We start from the raw sequence: 22,721 nt of genomic DNA on the forward strand, positions 1-22,721 counted from the left end.
AACACCACTCCTTTCTAGCACTGATGATGTTACCTAGTTTGGTCATGAAACGTCTGCAAGAAAACAGTCCAATTCAGAGAGCACCACCCATCAGGAAATGTTGGAGATTAGCGAAGAAGTTTATCATAAGAAGGCTAAGAATGTGCACTGGGGGAGGCATCTGCAGGTGGCTGTGAAGGGCCCTGTCCAATAATAGAACATCTGGAACATGACTCAATGTGACATGAATTCTGCAAAGCTGTTTCAGGAAACTAGAGGGCTGCCCACTTGGATTCCTTGTGGTATAAAGGTATTTTTCTAACGTTGATGTTCCTTTTGGGGCGCCAGGTAAATAACGTCGACTTCACCAACATCATCCGGGAAGAAGCGGTTCTCTTCTTGCTTGACCTTCCCAAAGGAGAAGAAGTCACCATCTTGGCACAGAAGAAGAAAGATGGTGAGTCAGCAGCCTTCAGTGGCCTTGGTAGATTCGCTGGACTGGCGATGGAAGCCTTCATCCTCCTCCTCCTCCTCCTCCTCTTCTCTCTCTCTCTCTCGTAACAGTTTATCGGCGCATCGTGGAATCCGACGTGGGAGATTCGTTCTACATCCGGACCCACTTTGAGTATGAGAAGGAGTCTCCTTACGGGCTGAGCTTCAACAAAGGGGAAGTCTTCCGCGTGGTGGACACCCTGTACAACGGCAAGCTGGGCTCTTGGTTGGCGATCCGGATTGGCAAGAATCACAAGGAAGTGGAAAGAGGCATCATCCCCAACAAAAACAGGTGTGTTTAAGCGCTGTTCCTCAAGCCAACCTCTGGCGAGAGAGCCAGAGTTGCATTTAGAAGAACTTCAGGGCTGTATCTAGGGGTCACCAACCTCTTGGGCCTCAGGGACCCCTAAATTTCTAGTTTTAAATCCCACGGACCACTAATATGATCTGCCTAATGACCGGCTGGGTGGGCGTGGTTAGGTGGTCATGTGACAGGGTGGGCGTGGCCAACTCGATGTCACTCAGGCCGAGGGGCGCCTCACAAGTCACTCCTTGCCCCTCCCCTCCCAACCCACTCCTCGCTTCCCCGCCTGGGCTCCTTAGGGCCCCAACAGGAAGCAGTTGCTGGAGCTAAGCAGAAAAAGCAGCACAAAAGTCAGACATTAGAAATACGTCTGGTACATTTTAAATTATGTTAGTTTAAAACTTTGGTTTGGTGAGGCTTGCAAGCTCACTCCTAGGCCTGCAGCTTTCCAATGGATATTTTCCTCCCCTTCCCAGCCTCCGTCTGTGTCTTTCCAACAAACAGCAGGCGTTGGTTTCCTTTAGAGTTGATCGATCTCCTTGCCGTCCAGGGGGATTCTCAAAGGATTTTCTCCAACCCCGTTTTCACTTTGGTTACGTTGGGACCGGGCAGCTGTCCTCCTTGAGGCCATCTGGCCCTCCCTTTGCTGGTCCTCCATTGTTTTGTCTTCCTGTCTGTTTTGCCCAGAGCTGAACAGCTGGCCAGTGTCCAGTACACCCTTCCAAAGACCGCAGGGGGGGATCGGGCGGATTTCTGGAGATTCCGAGGTTTGCGCAGCTCCAAGCGAAACCTGAGAAAAAGCCGAGAAGATCTGTCTGCCCAACCAGTTCAGACCAAGTTTCCTGCCTACGAGAGGGTGGTCCTTCGAGAAGGTGGGTTCCAAGAGTTGGAGGGGATCCTTGAGGTCATCTAGTCCAACCCCCCTTGCTCAAGCAGGAGGCCCTTGCAGAATCATAGAATAGCAGAGTTGGAGGGGACCCTGGAGATCCATCTAATACAACCCCCCTGCTCAAGCAGGAAATATGCTCCTCTAGGAACAATGGTGATAAAAAGCTTCTTTTCAGTCCTTTTCAGGTACTTATTTTTCATTCTGGAAGGTTCCTAGGGAAGGTCAGGATCAGAAGTTTGACCTCCAACCTTGATGTTGGGCAGGAAGATTGTGACCTTGCCTCTGAGCCATATCTGTTCCTCTACTTGATGTTCTCCAAAAGGGGTTGGGGACTCCAGATTCCTCCCATCCTCAACCAGGACAGAGTCAAGGCCCCAACCTTTCTCGCAAAGCAACAAATCACTCAGTCTTTTTCAGGAGACAACTTAACTCTGATGTCGCTTTCTCGTTCTAGCTGGATTTCTCAGGCCGGTGACCATCTTTGGACCGATTGCCGACGTTGCCCGGGAGAAGCTGGCTCGTGAGGAGCCCGACATCTATCAGATTGCCAGTAAGCATCTTGCTGCTCTCTTGCATCAGTTGCCGCTTTTCTCAGTTGAGCAAAAGGCTCAATTAGCTAGGAGGAGCAATAGGAATAGCCCTTAGACTTATATGCTGCTTTACAGCCCTCTCTAAGCAGTTTACAGAGTCAGCCTCTTGCCCCCAACAACAATCTGGGTCCTCATTTTACTCACCTCCGAAGGATGGAAGGCGGAGTCAAGCTTGAGCCAGTCAGGATCGAACTCTTGGCAGTGGGCAGTGAGTTAGCCTGCAATACTGCATCCTAACCACTGGGAAGGAAGGGAGGAGGGAGGGAGGAAGGAAGGAAGAAAGGACGGACGGATTAGCAATAGCACTTAGGACATGTACCACTTCACAGTGCTTTACAGACCTAAGCGGTTTACAGAGTCAACCTCTTGCCCCCAACCATCTGGGTCCTCATTTTAATGACCTCGGAAGGATGGAAGGCTGAGTCAACCTCAAGCTGGTCAGGATCGAACTGCTGGCAGTTGGCAGAATTAGCCTGCAGTGCTAATGCGGCAACCCATTTTGTTGTATTTATTTCGTACAATGACAATAAAGATTATACTATACTATGCCTCATTCTAACCCCTGCACCACCTCAGAGAGGGGAAGGACGATAGAAATAGCCAACTGTAACAGCCGGCAGGCATCACTTGTAACGAAGAGCGTCAACATCTAGAATAGAGGTTTTTTGCACCCAGAGCTTGCCCTTTTCTCCAGAGCAAGGGCCCACCGAAAAGGGGCATCAGACACCTGTTCAAATGTATGGTGAATAATGGACAATGTGCGCTTTCTTTTTCCTCCCCCCAACAGAAAGTGAGCCCAGGGATGCTGGAACTGACCAGCGTAGCTCGGGTATCATTCGCCTTCACACAATCAAGCAGATAATTGACAGAGTAAGTAATTGGGGTGCTCCTGTTCCCCGTTATCCTATTCATGAGCATAAATGGCACTTCTGACTCTCCTTGCCCAATCTGGAAATGCAGGATTACAGCTTTCATCCACCTGAATTTATTTATTTGTTTTCTTAATCGCAGGCTTTTTGCAATTTTGGTGCCTTCTAGTTCTGGGTACAGGACTACCTCAGTACCCATCATTCATTGGTTCCAGGAGGTGTGATGAGTACCAAAAATGATGGAGTACCAAACAAAATTTTCCCTATAAAGAATAATGTAGTGAGTCACAAGGTAGCTGACACCAACAAATTCTAATTTGTGTGTTGAGTACCAAAGAAACAATGAGTACCGGGACATTTTTTTTTTGCATCAAAATTGTGTTGAGTACCAAATTCAATGAGTTTCAAAGCCGTTGAGTATCAAGGTGCCGCTGTACTTCGACTCCCAGAATTCTCAGCAAAAGTCAAACTGGTTGTGGGAGTTGAAGTCCACAAGTCTTTGAGTGACCAAGGTCCATGCCTTCCACCATCCTCATCCAGATGCTGCATTTTGTCATCTGATGGGCAGACAAGCCCCTCCTCTTTCTTACCCATGTTCTCATTTCTCAGGACAAACACGCCCTCTTAGACGTCACCCCAAATGCAGTGGACCGCCTAAATTACGCCCAGTGGTACCCCATTGTGGTGTTCTTGAACCCGGACTCCAAGCAGGGGGTAAAGACCATGAGGACGAGGCTCTGTCCAGAATCCCGGAAAAGTGCCCGGAAATTGTATGAGAGGGCTCACAAGTTGCGCAAAAACAACCATCACCTCTTTACAGGTGAGCATGCCAGGAAGAAGGGTTGGGTTGAATAAATACAATTCCTCCCTTCCTTCCCTCCTTCCTTCCTACTCGCCTCCGTCCTTGTTTTCCTTCTTCATTTCTCCTTCCTTCCCTCCTTCCTTCCTTCCTTCTCACTCTCCTCCTTCCTTGTTTTCCTTCTTCACTTCTCCTTCCTTTCCTCCTTCCTTCCTTCTCACTCTCCCCCTTCCTTGTTTTCCTTCTTCACTTCTCCTTCCTTTCCTCCTTCCTTCCTTCTCACTCTCCTCCTTCCTTGTTTTCCTTCTTCATTTCTCCTTTCCTCCTTCCTTCCTTCTCACTCTCCCCCTTCCTTGTTTTCCTTCTTCACTTCTCCTTCCTTTCCTCCTTCCTTCCTTCTCACTCTCCCCCTTCCTTGTTTTCCTTCTTCATTTCTCCTTCCTTCCCCTCCCTCCTTCCTTCCTTCTCACTCTCCTCCTTCCTTGTTTTCCTTCTTCACTTCTCCTTCCCTCCTTCCCTCCTTCTCACTCTCCTCCCTCCTTGTTTGCCTTCCCTCATTTCTCCTCCCTCCCTTCCTCCTTCCTTCCTTCCATCTTCCACGTCTTTTTCTCGATGCCCATGGGGCTATTTTTTTGAAAAAGGTCCTTGAAATAATGAAATAATGTCAAATGTCTGGAAAACATGACTGAAGGTTCTTCAAGAAAGCATCGATGTTCTGCAAAGTCTCAGAAACCCTCTTTGCTCTTAAGTGAAACGCCCTGGGATTCTACTGACGCTTGCAAGATAGGTGACAAAACCCGGAAATTTTTCCTCCAGCCCAACCTAACTTTGGAAGGGAGTTCTTTTGGGATTTCTAAATCCAAGGTCTAAACTCTCCAAATCACACTCTTCTGTAGCTTCCAAGGCTTCTGGAATCAAGGAAGACCTTTGTGTGCTGGCTACGAGCTCGGCTGTGACTTAATTTCCATGCCTCGCCTCTCATGCTTGGCTCTTCCTTCCCTTTTCTGTCTTTCTTTAGCTACCATTAACTTGAATTCCTTGAATGACGGATGGTATGGAGCACTCAAGGAAGCGATTCAGCAGCAACAAAATCAGCTCGTTTGGGTGTCGGAAGGAAAGGTATGGAGATCTTCCTGTTTATCGGGTTTAAGTTGGTTGGACAAGATTTGAAGGCAGCCATGTCTGAAATCAGAGTGGGCCAATTGAAGAAGAACTAACTAGGAAGTAGATGCCCCAATCCTTGAGATGAGGGACATAGAGACTCAGTTGACCTTTATGCTTGCAAAGCTTTGGTTGATCCCTCTTGAGACTTGCATGCTTGATAGACAAGGTTTTGGGGGAGTATGAACATCTGCCTAGGTGGGCGTCTGGCTGGTAGACCTCCTGCCCCTCATGGCGGAGTTGGATGGAAGAAGAAGCAGCTGATTTTCTGCTGCTGGACCCAATTTAGGAGCCTGTCAGCTGCTGGTAGGAAAAGGTGGTAGGAAGCATGAGTCCAGCCAAGCTTAAACTCAACAATGTTGATGATAGCGGTGGTTCTCCAGGTTTAGATAAAGAGATTTCTCTATCTTAGAAGAGAATATTTGTAACTCAGGGTTGAGTTGTGGTCTCCTTGGTCCCCTCTGAGCTTTCTCTGCCTTACTTCAAGAGATGGTCTGGAGGAAACTCAAGGTCCTTTCGAAGTTGACTCTTGCGCAGCTTCCCAAGGAGAGGTAGAGTTCGGTCTCCTTTGCCGTTGAGACCAATTCGATTCCACCAGTTCTCCATTCAACTGTCCAACTCTGATGTGTCTAAAACAGGCAGATGGTACTACAAGTGATGACCTTGATCTACATGATGACCGGCTCTCCTACCTGTCGGCTCCAGGTAGCGAGTACTCCATGTACAGCACCGACAGCCGGCACACCTCCGACTACGAGGACACGGATACGGAAGGTGGCGCCTACACAGACCAAGAGCTGGACGAGACACTCAACGACGAGGTTGGGACGCCCCCCGAATCCGCCATTACGCGCTCCTCTGAACCCGTGAGAGAAGAAGCATCGGGGGTCCATCCAGAGAACCAAACCTTTCCTCCGTATGGGTCCCAAGGCCAGGCACAGCCAAACCACAGGATTGATTCTCCGGGTTTTAAAAACAATACTGCTCAACCGGTAAGAAATGTTAGCCGAAGGCAAGGCAAGCAAACATTTCCAGGTCCCACCAGCCCAGGACCATGAATGGGCCCCCTTGGGTTGTTTTAAACACGTCGATCCCTCTTTAGTCTCTCAAAAGCATCCGTGGTGGACCAGCACTTTCAATTTTTTTGTCGATTTTTCAGTTCCACTCTTTACTAAGTCATCTCCCCTGTTCTCCTCCTGACCTTGGTGGTGTTTTCGTAGTTACGACCGACCCAGATCCAGGTTTTAATGGGTTCCTCTCCACCTCCCCCATAGTCACATGACTACACCCCAGCAACACAACTGTATTTGGGCCATTTGCAGTGTCCCACAGTGACACCATCCTGTTTTATGACGGTTTTTGGCACCCCTAGCAAACCGTTGGCCCTTGTGGGAAAAAGGGAGGGGAGATTCGGGTTAACGTCAGGGTTCCAAATAGCATCCAAAATTAAATCAGATGGAAGAAAATTGCTTAGGGAGAATCTGATGGGTTACCCTGTGCCTGGGCCCTGTTTTCCTTCCCTTTTCCCCACCCGAAGTCCACCAGAATGCTCTGTTTTTATTCCTGGCTGACTTTATTGTCCTTTTGAGAGAGGAATATAACAATCCAGTTTCACAATCCAAAGGAAACACACATGCCCCCCACACAACCCACGTAAAACATACCTCTGTCAGGATTGTGGGGTGATTATAACTAATAGCCATAAGCCACCCAGAAATCGCCTTATGGGTGAGACGGGGACGGCCTATCAATTTAATAAAGAATAATGTTTTTGATGCACTGGGAGAGTCTCAGCTTGACCAAAACCTGTTATTTTAAACACTCCGCAGAAAGCAGAGGCTTCTTCACCCCCCTACCTTTCCCCATCGCCTGAAACGGGGGCCCCGGCCTCTTCGATGCCCGCCGTTAACCCCTGCGTAAGCCTCCCCAATGTCAGGCTGGAGGAAGCTGGGGCGCCCCCTTACAACTCGTACCAGCCACAAGCGGGGCCCCTAAGGATGGCCGGCCCCGAGGCGCCCCACATAGTGCTGAGAGACCCGGAGATGGCTTCCTTACCGCCGCACCTAGATTCAACCAAGGTACCCGGGGCTGCTGCCGTGGCCTCCTACGGGGGTCCGGGGGCTGCCCGTCGAAACGATCGCTTGATCGTGTGCCCGCTTTGCTTGCGTACTAAAGCAACTCTCATCGCTGCTTAGCCATCTTTCCTTCCTGCCATCCAAAAGAACTTCCGGGGGGGGGGGAATAAACCTAATTTGGGTGGGTGGGATGGAGATTGATTTGCATGCATTCAAGGATCGATCCTCAAATCCGCAGCAACTAAATCCCAAGGCACCGCCCGGCGTTTCGCATTTCAGGGCTTCGCAGCTTGAATTCTTTTTTTGTTCCTTTGTTTGTTTGCGTTGATGCTGCGTGGCTGAAGCTTCCTCTTCCTTTGTTAACACACTTTTTCAGGAAATCACAGATAATAATTGATAATAACACAGGACTTTTTTGGGGGGGGGGGCTGAAATAAAAAAAATGGGTTTGGGTCGCCCTGTATTTTGATCAGCTGTGTGTGTGTGGGGGGGGGGGATTGACCATCTCAGGACTGTTTGATTCAGAGCTTCCCTTATCAAGGGCTAAATTTTTAGGAGGAGGAGGTGTTCCTTAGACTGATTTTGACGACCGGTTTATCCGGCACTCCTCGCTTAGCGACCACCACTGGATCTGGCAACTCTGTCGTGGAGGGATGGCTATGGTATGTAAAACCGCCACCGTGCTTTGCCATCCTTGACTGCAGCTTGGGAAGGTCATAAAGGTGAGGATTGGTTGTCCGGTTGCTGGACGAGGCAGTCACTGAGCGAGGACTGCCTGTCAGCTTTTGAAAACTGGCTGAGGAACTCTGGGAGTTGAAGTGTGCCAGTCTTAAAGTTGCCAAGGTTTGGCTCCAGATGTGCAGCAATATCTGACTCCAGCAAAACTCTCTTTTTCCACAGATGTACCGGAAAGAGCCCTTTGTCAACGAGGACCTCCCTCGCCAGAACTTTGCCTTGAAGCAGCCAGGACAGAGACAAGAGAAGGACCCAAATCTGACCTACGAACTGCAGGGTCCCTACCCGGAGAAGTCGGCCAACCGGGATTACGAGCCCCTGGCATATCGCTACGACTCCTCCAACTACGTGGACCCCTTCCCCCATGGCTACGACCCTCGCCTGCCCTACGAGGAGCGGGTGCCCCCTTATGAAGACCACTGGATGTACTACGAGGAGAAGCAGCCCTACCAGCCTCGGACGCCCTACGAGAGCCAGCCACCCCGGGATTTTGACCCCCGGGCCAACGCCGAAGAGAGTGCAGCGCGCAGTGGCTACTTCACGGCCCAGCCTCGCTTCGAAGACCCGCCTGCCGTGCCCTACGACAGCCGGTCCCACTATGAGCCCGGCCCCAAAGCCTTCAACCTCTCCCAGCTGAGGTACGAGGAGCCGCCTCCCCCTGGCTACGAAGTCCACGGGAGGTACAAGTCGGAGCCCCAGCCGTACTCCGCCACGGTGCCCCGCTCGCCCGAGCCGAAGCATTACTATGAGTCGCAACCGCGAGGCTACGAGCAAGCGCCCCCGCCGGGCTTCAGCGCCAAAGCAGCCCCCTACGATGCGTCCCTCGGCAGCGGGGGTGCACACCCGGCCCTCCCTCCCCAGGGCAAGCCCGAAGCCATGCCTTGCAACAGTAAAGCACTGCCCACCCCGCCCACCGAGGAGGAGGACGACCCGGCCATGAAGCCCCAGTCGGTGCTCACCCGGGTGAAGATGTTTGAGAACAAGCGCTCCTCGTCATTGGAAAAGATCAAGGACTCGAACGATCTCTCTGCGATGAAGGTAGAGCCTCGGGAGGGGTCTGGGCAGCCTCTTCCTCTCCGAATGTCTGGTGGGATTTAGAAGGGCGTTGGGGATTTGAGAAATAACACGTGGGAGGTAGTTAAAGCTCCTCTCTCTCCATCCGTCTCATTCCCATCTCCCTCCCTCCTTCCTTCGTTCCTCATTCGCTCCTTCCTTCCTCTCCTTCCTCTCTACCTTCCTTCTTTTCTCCCTTCCCTCTTTCCTTCCTTCCTTCCTCTCTTTCCTCCTTCCCTCCCTCCCTCCCTCCTCCACTCCTTCCTTTCTCCCTCCCCCTCTCTTCCTCCTCCTTTTCTTCCCTCCCTCCCTTTCTCTCTTCCCTCCCTTCTCTCCACCCTCCCTTCCTCCCTTCTCTTCTCCCTCCTATCCTCCCTTCCTTCCCAAGGACACCTATTTTATGCAGTATCAACCTGACATGGTTCACACTGTAATAATGTGGGTCATGCCAATTGGCCAGGGCAGGTGGATCAAGAGGAGGAGTGGGTGTTGCTGAAATGGGGGCCAAGCCCTAGCTGGACCGGCTCCTCCTTACACGCAGGATGCTGGTTTGTCCAGGCAGTCGTAAAACAAGCATCTCCCTGGGATTGTGGCCATTCTTTTCTGACTTCTACCTCTGCTTTTTAGCATCCTCCGGAACTTGGGCCTAAGCCAAATGTGGCCCCGCTGACCGGCCCCAAAGCAGCCTCTCAAAACCCGAGCGACAAATCAGCTTACAGGTAAACGCAGGTGTGTGTGTGTGTGTGTGTGTGTGTGTGTGTGTGCAACCGACAGGCCCTCAGCACACAAGTTGCCCGTGGAAGCCTGGCGGCCACTCTGGTGCCTGCTTTCTTTCACCAAGCGAGTCCTCCATGACTTCTTCCTTCAAAACGATCCCAAAGATGTAACTGGCCTGTTGGCTTGGAAGTAGTCCTCGTTTACTGGCCTTTTGGTGAAGCGGTCCTTTAACGAAACGACGACTGTGCTTAGGATCTGGCTTCAGCTTCCCTTCCCTTTGCAGACCTGTGAAGACTCCTATGTCTAGAGTTACTTTTTCATCACGGCCGTGAGCTGTGAAAGGTCATTAAACGAGGACTGCCTTTTCACCCAAAGTGCTAGGCTTCCTATTTTTTACACAAATCTCGGAGTTTCTATAGCCCAATTTGGAGTTGGTTCCCTCGTGTGTGAAAGGCAGCAGGCACGAATGGTTCCCTCTTCCACCCACATCCTGCCCTTCCCCCAGGTTTTTTATTTTTATTTCTCATGTATACATTCACAAATATACAATCTCATAACTCTCATTAATAATGTGTGTTATCTTTTAATATTTATAACAGTTTTTCTTCCTCCTAAGGTTAAAAATATAATCAAGGTTGCTTTTCTACCATCCCATTCCCACATTTTGTTTTATAACAACCCTCCTCCTTCTTCTTCTTCTTCTTCTTCTTCTTCTTCTTCTTCTTCTTCTTCTTCTTCTTCTTCTTCTTCTTCTTCTTCTTCTTCTTCTTCTTCTTCTTCTTCTCCTTCTTCTTCTTCTTCTTCTTCTTCTTCTTCTTCCTTCTCCTTTCCTCCCTTCTTCTTCTCTGTTTTCTTCTTTCCTCCTTTCCTTTCTCTTCTTCCCCTTCCTCTCCCCACTCCTCCCTTTCCTACCCTCTCTTCTACTCTTACTTCCCCTCCATTTCTTCCTCTCCTTTTCCCTTTCTCCTCTCCCTACCTTTCCCTCTACTCCATTCCCTCTTTCCGTTGTTACATTTACATATTTCCCTCTTTAATCCCGTGTACTTTCGGGAGGGCGTTCCAGCAAATCCGGTTCTGTTTTTACATATCCATCTTCAATTCCCTCTTCCACCATTTATTTTCCATTTTAATAGTTGCCCATGTGTCATCCTTTAAACGCCGTCGTTGGGGGGGAAATTAGGAGGAAGAAGTTAGCCACTTCTGAGTTATTTAGCCAACCAAGAAAGGTGGGAAATAAATAACATCTGAATTTTCCCCGGTGCTTCTAGAGCCCCTGAACCGCAGAGACCTCAAGCCAAGCCTCCCGAGGACATCGTCCGAGCCAACCACTACGACCCGGAAGAAGATGAGGAGTATTACCGCAAGCAGCTCTCCTATTTCGACCGCCGGAGCTACGATAGCAAGCCCGCCACCCAAGTCCCCAGCAGCCATCACGCGGAGCAAGGAAAAGCCACTCACAATCAGCTGAACTACACCAATTACTCCTCCAAGTAAGCCCTTGTGCCTCTCTCCGCACGCCTCCTTCTTCTTGAGCAGAATTCTAGGAGCTGGAGAATTCTAGGAGCTGAAGTTCATAAAATTGCTGAGGTTGACAAGGATTTCTTTAAGGGTCCTCCCAGGGCTGGCTGGGGGATTCTGGGAATTGAAGTTCCACAGGTCTTGCCAAGTTCGGAGAGCTTCAGTCTAAAACAGTGTTTCGCAAGCTGAAGATACCGTATTTTTCGGAGTATAAGATGCACCTTTCCCCCCAAAAAACAGAGGGTGAAAATCTGGGTGCGTCTTATACACCGAATACAGCTTTTTTGACCTACCAAAATCCCACCCCTGTGCAAAAATGGACATGCAAAGGGTTTGGGAGGCTTGCAAAGTGCTCCTGGGGGGCTGGGGAGGGCAAAAACGAGCCTCTTCAAAATCACGGTGCATCTTATACTCCAAAAAATACAGTAGGTGGACCTCAATTCCAGAATGTCTCAGCCAAGAGGTATGGACTGTCCCAGAATTCCCTGGCCAGGCCTGGAGAATTCTGGGAGTTGAAGTGCGTAGAATTGTCCGAGAAATGAAATACTCTTGGTGGGCGAAGGTGTTAAGGAGTCTCCGGGAATTGAATCGGGGAAACCGAATGGCAGGAAGTTGTAGGGTTGATGCCTCTTTCTTGTGCCCTAACAGGGGGAAGTCAACAGATGTGGAGCCCCTAGAGAGGGGTCTTGGAGACAAGCGCTATGAGCCCACTCCTCAAGTAACTCCCCCGGTGCCCTCCGTCCAGTATACCCAGCCTCAGTCCATCAACAACCCCATCGTGTCTCTTCAACCCAAGTCAGTCCTGCCTGACGGTGAGCCCCCCATTTGCCCTGCATCCACTGAAATATTTGTCTCTTCCGTTTTGAGGATTGTGGGTAGCAAATTGGACAAGGGAAACACAGGCCCAGATAGCCTTGACTCAGGACCACCATCAAGCCCCAAAATGTGGTTAAATTTGCTGAGTAGCACGGTTCTTAAGTGAGTTTTGCCCTGTTTTACGACCTTTCTTGTCACCGCCGCTAAGTGAATCGCTGCAGTGAAGTTAGTAACACGGTTGTTAAGTGAATCTGGTTTTCCCATTAACGTGGCTTGTCAGAAGTACATGCAGTTGCCAAGCATTTCAGTTTTGATCTCGTGACCGTGGGGGACGGTTCCACGGTCGTAAGTCTGAAAAACACTCGTAGCAATCACTTTTTCCAGTGCCGTTGTCACTTCGGTCACTAAACGAACGGTGGTACGTCCAGAACTACCCGCGAGATCTGACTTTAGCAGAAAGTCAAAATCAAATCAAGTTTATTACAGTCCAAAGACCAGAACAAATAAAAACACTCCTAGAATACCCAGTTAAAAATTCTAGAACAAAATAACAAATAACAGATCTTGAGACCTATTATTAAAGCCACGATTTGGCATCTCCCAGTTGGCAGAACATCCGATTTTCAGAAAATCTCTTTCTAGAAGAGCCAAAACTGTGGCACGGTTGTGTAGAATCGGACGAACTTAATTTTTGCTGCTGCTTTTTTTAATCCATTTTTATTTTTTCAAATAGAAATTTACACATATTATAGAAACAAAGTGTTGACCGGATCTTTCTACATCCTCTCATTTACATCATAATCCATTTTACATCATAGCTTGGTTTTCACTTTCAGCCAAATTATTTTCTTCCGTTATTTTCCATTTTTTAAACTTATTTTGTCTTAATACATAAACAATATATTCAATTGCCCCTTCAGAAATTGCACCAAATTATTGTTTCATATTTCTCTCTTGGTCTATTTTACTATTAACAACATATATCCTCTAATTAAGTTTTGACATAGAGAGCATTTCTTTCCATTTTTTCTACAATTAACAATGTATTATACTTTCTTTATTTCTTAATTATTTGCATAACAATACCAATCATATTACTATCCCCTTTAATCTACTAATACAACTCTTTCCCCCTTTCTTCCTCTTTTATCCATTTTCTCTTGGGCTCCCACGAATTCCACTTTTGGTCATTTTTTTTCTTCTCCCCCTTTCTTCTTACTTCTTCTTTTTCTTTTTCCTGTTTTTATGGTTATAGTATCTTTTCTTCAGAGGATTCATTTTTATTATTCTGGTACCCTTTTTTTTAAGGAAGTGGGGTGGGGAAGAAATGAGACCGGTCACTGCCTGATTCTGGCGCAGATTTATGGTGATGGTGGGATCTTCACAGGGACTTAGTACAGCCTTCCACCCTGCAACCAATGGTGCCGTAGAGAGGGCAAACAATGGTGGAGTGCTACTTAAGGTGTTACATTCACTACCAACAGACCGATTGGGCTTAATTCTTCCCCTTTGCCAAAGTTGCATATAACAATGCAGTGCACAAAAGTACAGGGTTTACCCCACTCCATGTGGCTACGGGGGGGTGGGTGGGTTGCCCCAATTCCGGAGTGTCCCCGGAACCTGACATGCAACTTGGATCTGCAGATTTTAAAATATTGCTTTTTTCCCCCCCTCTTGTTTTTTTTAAACATATTTTATTGCCACCCCATCTATGCCAGACTTCCAGAATCCCCCCCTCTCCAAACCGGAGCTGCCTCCGCCTCAGAACAAACCAGCGGCTTTCAGATCTTCCAGCCGAGAAGACACGGTGCAGGCAACTTATTACCCCCAGAAGAGCTTCCCCGACAAAGGACCCATCAACGGGATCGAACAGCTCCCCAAAACCACCACCCCCGCCTACAACCGCTTCACCACCTCTTCCAAACCTTACACCAGCGCGGCCCGGCCCTTCGAGCGCAAGTTTGAGAGCCCCAAGTTCAACCACAACCTCTTGCCAGAGGAGACACTCCCGAAGCTCTCTGAGATACCTTCAGCCAAGCCTCAACCTTCTCCCCAGCCCCTTCTGAAAGCACACGGCTCCACTCAGCCCGAGTTCGAGAGCAACCTGGAGAGCTTCTCTGGCCAGGGGGACAAACTCAAGTACCAACCAAATAACATCAGTGCCGTGCCGAAGGCCATCCCTGTCAGGTAAGGTGGGTCCCCTGAAGGACGTAGGGTGGTGCACTGATGAAGTTACTTAGTTGGGCAATAAAACGCCTGTAAGCAAAGCACCAAGTTCGGCTCTAATTCCATCTCTCTCTCTTCAGTCCTTCTGCTTTGGAAGATGACGAGGAAGAGGAAGGTCACACGGTCATCGCCACCGCGAGGGGCGTTTTTAACAGCAACGGGGGCGTCCTCAGCTCCATAGAGACTGGCGTCAGCATAATTATCCCGCAAGGAGCCATCCCGGAAGGAATAGAACAGGAGATATATTTTAAAGTCTGCCGGGATAACAGTATCCTTCCACCTCTAGACAAAGAGAAAGGTAAGTAAGAGGACAACGTTCCCCCAAAGCTTCCATTCCTTACCTGCCCCGAAGGTGCTTTTTCCAAAAAGGCAGCTGCACATCCTTGTCTTTTCTTTCCTTGAAGATGTTTCGCTTCTCATCCAAGAAGCTTCCTCGGTTCTGACGGAAGGCTGGGGAACAGAAGGATTTACATTCCTTGCAGTCATCTGGTCGTTGGCAATCTGAGGGTCGGTCTGATGACCGGTTGGCCGCAAAGAATATAAATCCTTCCATTCCCCGCCGTTCAGTCGGAATGGAAGAAGTATAAGCAGAAAGCAGCCCCGCTCCTTTCTAGCATTGATGATGTTACCTAGTTGGGTCATGAAACGTCTTGCAAGAAAACAACCAAGCTCAGAGAGTACAAAGGATCTTACAATCCTCCTCCTCCCTCCACTCCCTGCTAGTACTGATGATGTTTTCTAGTTGGGTCATGAAATGTTTGCAAAAAGATAACCAAGCTCAGGGAAGACTGGGAATTCCACAGTCCTTCTCCTGTCCCTTTTAGCACTGATAATGTTACCTAGTTGGGCATGAAATGTCTGCAAGAACACAGCTTTGCATATTTCATAGTGGAGCTGGCAGCAGATTCGGACAGTGAGGAGGTTGGGGAGGAACCTGGGCCAGTCCTGGAGAAAGGGGGCCAGGACCGCCCGACAGTTATCAGCTGCCTTCAGACTCAAGCATCAGTGGGGCAGAAGAACAGCTGCAGCCTGTTCCCAGTGTGCGCATGCACAGAGTTGCCAGACAAAGGGAACAGCTAAAGAACAGGGGTCGACTTAGGAGTTAGGCCACAGGTGGACAATGAATGGCCCCTCCCAGAGAAAACAAAAGAGGAGCGAAAGGGGAGGGGAGTCTGCAGGAGACGATTAGTTCGCTTAATTGGTTCGTGACTCTCTGAGGTTCCTTGCCAAGTTCTGCAGATATGGGCCTGTCAGCTCTCCCAGCCAGAGAAGGTCTGTGACCGTAAATCCTCCCTGGAAAGACTTTGCTGGGTGTGAATGAGCAGAATTCACAGTCAATTAATAAAAGGTGTTTTTGCCGGGACCAGGAGTTTGCTTCACGCTCTTGGGAAGCCTCGGTCGGAACAGAAATGTCCCTTTAAGCAAGAGAGCCTTTCTCTCTTCCTGTCTCCTTCATGCCAGCCGCTTAGCGTATATCCAGGTGAGAGCAAGTGCACCTGTGGCCCAGGTGTGCAAAGTCCCTCCTAACGCCTCTCCTTTTCCTGTCCTCCTCCGCAGGCGAGACGCTCCTGAGCCCCCTGGTGATGTGCGGGCCGCATGGACTCAAATTCCTGAAGCCCGTCGAGCTGCGTTTGCCACATTGTGCGTCTATGACCCCTGATGGTTGGTCTTTTGCTCTAAAATCCTCCGACTCCTCGTCGGGTATGCTGTCCTCCCTCTGTCCTTTGGGGGCTTATGGGTGCTATCGAATAATTTAAGCTCACCTGTCCCAGGTGGGCCCCCCACCCCCACTGTGGAATCTTGAGATGGGACTATATCTCTCTTGTCTTTTCGTCTCCGCTCTCCATTTCATGTGTCATTGCCAATGTCTTCCTCACCCTAACCCTCGCAATGCAACGGGAAAAAAAAAACCCAAACCAACCATTTGCACCAAATCGTGACGAGTCAATCAAAACCGACACGGTAGATAATCCAGGACGTTTTCACGGTCCGGTTTAACGATGCAATTATCTATCCGCTGTCTTGCCTTGCGCTGTTTCCTCCCTCCCTCTCTCTCTCTCTCTCTCTCTCTCTCTCTCTCTCTCCTTTTTCTTTCTGTTTCTTTGGTCAGTTGTGGGTCCTCAGTTGTGTCTCCGAGTTGTGTCCTTCATCGCTCGTCCAATGACAGGCGCCATCCGCTGAATCCCAAAGTGGTAAACATCGGCACAGGGTTTGTGATGGGACAGGTGGATTTGGCAGTTTAAGAAGAGGCCCCTTTTGCCAAAAAAAGAGAAGTCCTTGCTTTCAATCCCCCACTGCCAATATAAACAGGTAGTCCTCAACTTATGACCACAAGTGAACCCAACATTTCTATTATTGAGATGGTTATTGAGTGAGTTTCCCCCCGTTTTACGACCTTTCTTGCCACAATTTTGAAGCAAATCTCTGCAGCTATTAAGTTAGGCACACGGTTGTTAAGTGAATCACTGTAGCTATTAAGTTAGGCAGACGGTTGTTAAGTGAATCACTGCAGCTATTAAGTTAGGCACACGGTTGTTAAGTGAATCACTGTAGCTATTAAGTTAGGCAGACGGTTGTTAAGTGAATCACTGCAGCTATTAAGTTAGGCACACGGTTGTTAAGTGAATCACTGCAACTATTAAGTTAGGCACACGGTTGTTAAGTGAATCACTGCGACTATTAAGTTAGGCACACGGTTGTTAAGTGAATCACTGCGACTATTAAGTTAGGCACACGGTTGTTAAATGAATCACTACAGCTATTAAGTTAGACACACGGTTGTTAAGCGAATCACTGCAGCTATTAAGTTAGGCACACGGTTGTTAAGTGAATCACTGCAGCTATTAGGCACACGGTTGTTAAGCGAATCACTGCAGCTATTAAGTTAGGCACACGGTTGTTAAGTGAATCACTGCAACTATTAAGTTAGGCAGACGGTTGTTAAGTGAATCACTGCAACTATTAAGTTAGGCACACGGTTGTTAAATGAATCACTACAGCTATTAAGTTAGGCACACGGTTGTTAAGTGAATCACTGCAACTATTAAGTTAGGCAGACGGTTGTTAAGTGAATCACTGCAGCTATTAAGTTAGGCACATGGTTGTTAACTGAATCACTGCAGTTATATGACGTTAGTGCCATGGTTGTTAAGTGAATATGGCCCATCGATTTTGCTTGTCAGAAGGTCGCAAAAGGGGAACACACGTGTCCCTGGGACACTGCAGCCATCACAACAACAAGCCAGTTGCCAATTTTGATCGATCACGCCACCCTGGGAATGCTGCAGCGGTCGTAAGTGTGAAAAACGGTCACAAGTCAGATTTTTCAGTGCCCAGCATAACTTTGAGCAGTTGCTAAGTGAACTGTTGTAAGTTGAGGACTACCTCAAGTATTTACGCTCCCTTCTAAATTCGGAGGAGTTACGGAGAGCCGAATGCTTTGCAAGGCATTTTAAGGGAGGAGAAATCTGAGCGCCGGTGGGATTCTCCTGGGCTCCCCTGAAGTAGTAAGAACAAAAGCCCCCCTCCCTCCCCTCCCCTCCCTCCCTCCCCCTGAAGAGGGGGCGTCTCGTTGTCCTTGGAGCACAAAAGTCCTGGTGCAAATTTTGAGCAATATTCCGATGGGGGCTTCAAACTAAGAACCTTGAGGGGAAAAACAGCCAGGCTGTGACGGATGAAACAATCAGTTTTTAAAAGGGTTTTTTTCCAGCCACGCAACCGTTAAGATATTTGGCCTCCTTCAATGTATACAGATCTGCATATGGTATATATAGAAGCAATGTATTTATGTGTGCAGTATTTAAAAATGTATTCCTACTTGTTTCGCTCGTGTATATCCTCATTTCCAATGCCAGTGGGTGGATGGAGGGGAAACCGAGAGCAGCACCGGGCAATTTACTTAGGAGATCCAGTTATGTAACAAAGCCGTAACTGGGTGCATTTTACTGGAATTCAGTGCTTCGTTTGCATGCTGCTGGGGCTCAACACCCCTCTCCCTCCCCCCCTCCAAAATTGGGAAGTCTTAGAAAAAGGGACCTGGTGCAATCAACTCGCAGGACGCCTTCAGACCCTGCTTTTCAATCTCTCTTAATTTTGTAACGAAGGAAAAGAGGGTCTTACGGTGGCCCTGCCACGTGTCCCCCCCCTTCTCTCTCCCTCCCTCCCTCCCTCCCTCCCTCCCTCTCCTGTGCTTCTGCGTTTGGTGTCCTTGCTGGGTGCTGCTGTGGTGTGTGAGGGTGTCGGTGTTAAAGCATTTGCCTTTCTCCTGTTTGTACTCGGGCATCTTTGCAGCTTAACCTTCATTCAGTGTGCTGTTGCGTTGCTCCACCGGACAATTCTCACCGCTGGCCAACTCTGTCTTCTGATGTGTAAAGCCATACAAATGTTTTAAATAAATACGTTTTCTTTTTTCTAAACCAACCAACCAACCAACCAACAAAACAAAACAAAAAAAAAGGAAACTTTCTCTTAATTGGTGCCGGGATCTCTTTCTCGCTGTCTCTTTTCTCTCCTGAGCTTCTCCTAACATGTTTTCCATGCTCTTGTCTTTCTCGAAATGAACATTTTATGACGCATACTAACCTCTCGCAACACATCATGTTTACCCAAAAACAAAATGTTCAAATGTGCTGGCCACATTATCCTTCCGATTATATTGTTTTCCAAATGTTTGGTTTTCATCTCATCTCATGAAGCACCAGGGGGCAACTTCACACCTCACTTTAAATGACCCATGGCACCCTGAATCCTTGAACGGTGGGAGCCAAGCGCTTCTTGAACTAACCACGAATCTCCCGTGCTCACACTGCCGTTTCCTTCCACCTTAAAAAAAGGGGACCTCTGAATACCGATTCGCCTGCTAGGTCTCCACCAGCTTCCTCTCCTCCGTTGCCCCTGGGAGTTGGAGACTTGTAGTACTAACACTCTGGTGGATCTCAGTTTCCAAAGATGACTTTCCATGTTGGTTTCTCAACCAGCAGTTGGATGATTTAGCTCAGGTGCTGAACGTCTCTACTCGGTGTTAGACATTTGACTTTAAAATGTAGTGTTCTGTTTTTTTAAAAAAAACCTGAAAAAATATTTGGGGAGCTCTGAATTAACCCACAATTTGCTCTGTTAAAGAATTGGGAGCATTTTTTTTTCGGGTTCTCCTGAACGTGGGCTCGCTTTTGCAATTCCAAGGAGGCCGTAATCCAAGGGTCTCCCTTCCTATGTGTCGCAATTAACACCAGCAGCTGGGTCGCAGTGTGGATCTCTGGTTGTGTTGATGTGCATACGGAACAAGAACTGGGGGGGGGGGGGGGTGTTGGAAGAACGTTCTTGTTTGCCCACATCATTGTGTTGTTCTGAGTGTCTGTGAAATTCCCAAGAGTTTCAGGGAATTGCACGTTCGTCAAAGGTAAGGGCGCAAAGTAGCGGAAATCGATACGGAGCTTAAATTAAACAGTAGATAATTGGGATTGCTCCAAAATAGAGTAGCTGGAAGAAACAAGTAGAAAGAAATCAGGCTAACTCCGGTTGCATCTTAATCACTCTGGGAGCGCAGGGGTTAGAATGCAGTATTGAAGGCTAACTCAGCCCACTGCCATCAGTTCGATCCCAATGGGTTCAAGGTTGACTCAGCCTTCCATCCTTCCGAGGTGGGTAAAATGAGGACCCAGATTTTGGGGGGGCAAGAGGCTGACTCTGTAAACAGTTCAGAGAGGGCTGTAAAACACCAGGAAGCATTATATAAGTCTTTAGTGCTATTGCTAAATGCTATTAATCCAACATAAGGCGGTAGTAACTTAACCTGTTAGGTTGCCTTGGGCATCATACCCTAGAAGTAAAATTTAGCTTTGTTCTAAACAATCTGATTTCCGTGCGTTTGCAGAAAGATTGCTAGCTGGCCTAAAAAGTGAGGTTCAACATGGCTTAGAAACCAAGGTCCCATCTTGTGTTTTAATAGCTACATTAGACCTAAAACCAACATGGCATCCATGAAGAGCACAGGGCTCTGTGATGGGACTATATTATAGCTAGAGGAAACGGTGGTGTGGAAAAGAGGTAACAAGATTGTGATCCTCAGCGACAATTCTTAGCAGCCACAGCTAATAACAGTTAATAGAGACAGATGATAAAAGTCACGGGGGAACATTGGTTTGAGTGACCCCCATTCTTCAACGGGTTTCCATCCGTTGTCCTGGTGGATTTATTTTAAGCAAAACGAGCAGACAAAAAATTAGCACAGGTTGTGGGAAACCGGTACAGAGTTGGACTGTCAGTCCTGCAGGAGAGTTGTAGAAGGGCACCTGACGCCCCACAAATGCATTTGAGAGGCCTACATGGCCCCCTCTAGGAGAAAAAGTCTTCTCCTACGAGGCAGATGTAGACCCTTAGCATCCATTCTTTCTTTGAAAGCTTCCTCGTCCACTTTGCCTGTTGAGAATGGTCAGAGGTCCTCAAACTTGGCCACTTTAAGACTTGTGAATTTCAACTCCCAGAATTCTCCTGGAGAATTCTGGGAGTTTATTTATTTATTTATTTATTACTTGAACTTATTAGTCGCCCCCTCTCCCCACAGGGACTCGGGGCGACGTACAAAAGTATTATATAGCGTACAGAGGAGGTAAGAATAAATAAATAAGTTACAATACCTAAAAAAGTTAAAACCCCAGTGAAATTAACCCTTAAAAACTAAAATTACCAATTAAAAATGCCCTGGGCTGGAGAGGTTGTAGTATTATGCCAGGTCAGCTAGTCGAAACAGGTAGGTTTTCAGCTTCATACGGAAGGAGCGAAGGTCGGTTGTTGTCCTGATGTCTGGGGGGAGGTCATTCCAAAGGGTGGGGCCCATTACAGAGAAGGCCCTACTCCTGGGCGCTGCCCTCTGGCACTCTCTGGAGGACGGTTGAAGTCCACAAGTCTTTAAGTGGCCAGGTTTGGGGACCTCTGCTTTAGGTTGACCTGATCTAGCCTCAGCTTGGTTCTCCAGAGCTCCAGGGGACCATCCAAAGCCTCAAAATTGGCCATCCATTCATTTGTACCCAGGGGAGGAACACTCTCTGTGACTACCTTAATAATTTGATGCTGAGTTGAAGTTAGGTTCCATGGGGAGCATCCCAGCCTGTTCTGCATGTTGGGTTGCTGGCTCTCATAGCCAGATCTGACGATTTAAACGTCTCCACCTTGGCCAACTTGAAGACTTTAAATGGTGACTGGGGGATTCTGGGGAGTTGAAGTCCACACATCTACTAAGGGGCCTTCCTTCCTTCCAAGGTGGGTAAAATGAGGAGCCAGATTGTTGGGGGCAAAAGGCTGATTCTGTAAACCACCAAGAGGGCACTATAAGAGCACTATATAAAGCGGTATATATAAGTGCTATTGATATCCTATAGGCAGGAATTTCTTGAAGTATGGGGTGTTTAGCACTCTTTGAACTTGGCTGTTTTCTCGCAGACATTTCATCACCCAACTAGGTAACATCATCAGCGCTGGGTGATACCTGCAAGAAAGCAACCACGCTCCCAGAGCACTCCGCATTTCAACCCGAGCTACCAAACTTCTCTTCTATCGATGCTCGAAGTGCTCCCAGGGTGGCTGAGATCAGAGTAGCAATCTGAAAACCAACCCCTTGTTACATGTTCGCTCGTTTCCTCCCTGAAGCGGGACCTGATTTTTACATTCTTGTTATCTTTAACGGTACTGTTATCCAAGATGTTCCCCCTGTTGATGACGGATACTAAACTACTACGTTGTTTTCCTCCCACAGGTGACCCCAAAACATGGCAGAACAAGTCTCTTCCCGGAGATCCCAATTATCTTGTTGGAGCCAATTGTGTGTCAGTTCTAATAGATCACTTCTAACCCTTTACCTTAGTGAGTGGATCTTGAGTGCGAAAAAAAACAAGATTTTTTTTTTAAAAAAAGAAAACCAGACCAAAAACATAACAAAAAACAAATCCAACCAACCAACCAACCACCTGCATAGAAACTGAACCACTTTTTTCTCAAGTATTAACCGTTCTCCTAGTATTAAGCAATCTGTGGTTTGACTAACAGCAGCTACTCCGAACGTTCTTGAACCGTGGTTAGGGTACATGCGTTTGCAGCAACTAAACCGGTCAGCAGGGGCCACGCCATGTCCTGGTGGCCGAGCCCCTCACCTTCCTTAAAACGGGACACTTTTAACGCATCGTAGCTTAAAACCTTAAAACTACCACCGAAGCAATGCAATTTAGTGTTTCTCCCCCCCTCCCCCCCCCCACAGAGGTTCATAATTCACTGTTGAATTAGGGGTGACCTCTTCCCCCCATCCGCTCTTTTGTCGTCGTTTCTTTTATTTGGTCTTGTTAAAAGTTTTCACCTCCTTTTCGTTTCTTTCTTTTCTTAACTTAAACACCGGACACCTCGGAGCATCCTTAGAAATATGCAAAGATGACATCCATTCCTTCATTTCCGTTTTTTGGGAAAGGGGGGGGGGGGAACCCAGCAACCTGAGAGTGAGGGTTTCCCCCCCC

The 22,721-nt window shown here is 48.2% G+C and overlaps 1 protein-coding gene across 5 annotated transcripts in view; it reads left to right on the forward strand.

Moving 5' to 3' along the window:
* Positions 1–22,120, forward strand: part of TJP1 (tight junction protein 1) — a 72,110-nt gene extending 49,990 nt beyond the window's left edge. For 2 of the 5 annotated variants that reach the window (XM_081964701.1, XM_081964700.1), the window contains exons 12-28: positions 328–436; positions 544–763; positions 1,463–1,647; positions 2,119–2,214; positions 3,042–3,124; positions 3,733–3,943; positions 4,941–5,041; positions 5,722–6,075; positions 6,913–7,161; positions 8,059–8,931; positions 9,574–9,665; positions 10,932–11,153; positions 11,830–11,993; positions 13,716–14,184; positions 14,304–14,521; positions 15,781–15,924; positions 21,974–22,120. In XM_081964701.1, coding sequence (XP_081820827.1) covers positions 328–436; positions 544–763; positions 1,463–1,647; positions 2,119–2,214; positions 3,042–3,124; positions 3,733–3,943; positions 4,941–5,041; positions 5,722–6,075; positions 6,913–7,161; positions 8,059–8,931; positions 9,574–9,665; positions 10,932–11,153; positions 11,830–11,993; positions 13,716–14,184; positions 14,304–14,521; positions 15,781–15,924; positions 21,974–22,068 — 3,885 coding nt within the window. In that variant the 3' untranslated portion in view covers positions 22,069–22,120. The remainder of the gene's footprint in view (positions 1–327; positions 437–543; positions 764–1,462; positions 1,648–2,118; positions 2,215–3,041; positions 3,125–3,732; positions 3,944–4,940; positions 5,042–5,721; positions 6,076–6,912; positions 7,162–8,058; positions 8,932–9,573; positions 9,666–10,931; positions 11,154–11,829; positions 11,994–13,715; positions 14,185–14,303; positions 14,522–15,780; positions 15,925–21,973) is intronic. The other 3 variants (XM_081964702.1, XM_081964703.1, XM_081964704.1) reach the window with 3 other exon arrangements.
* Positions 22,121–22,721: the final 601 nt, after the last annotated feature.

Source organism: Natrix helvetica (assembly GCF_964273705.1).
Source record: "Natrix helvetica genome assembly, chromosome: 12".
NCBI classification, from domain to species: Eukaryota; Metazoa; Chordata; class Lepidosauria; order Squamata; family Natricidae; genus Natrix; species Natrix helvetica.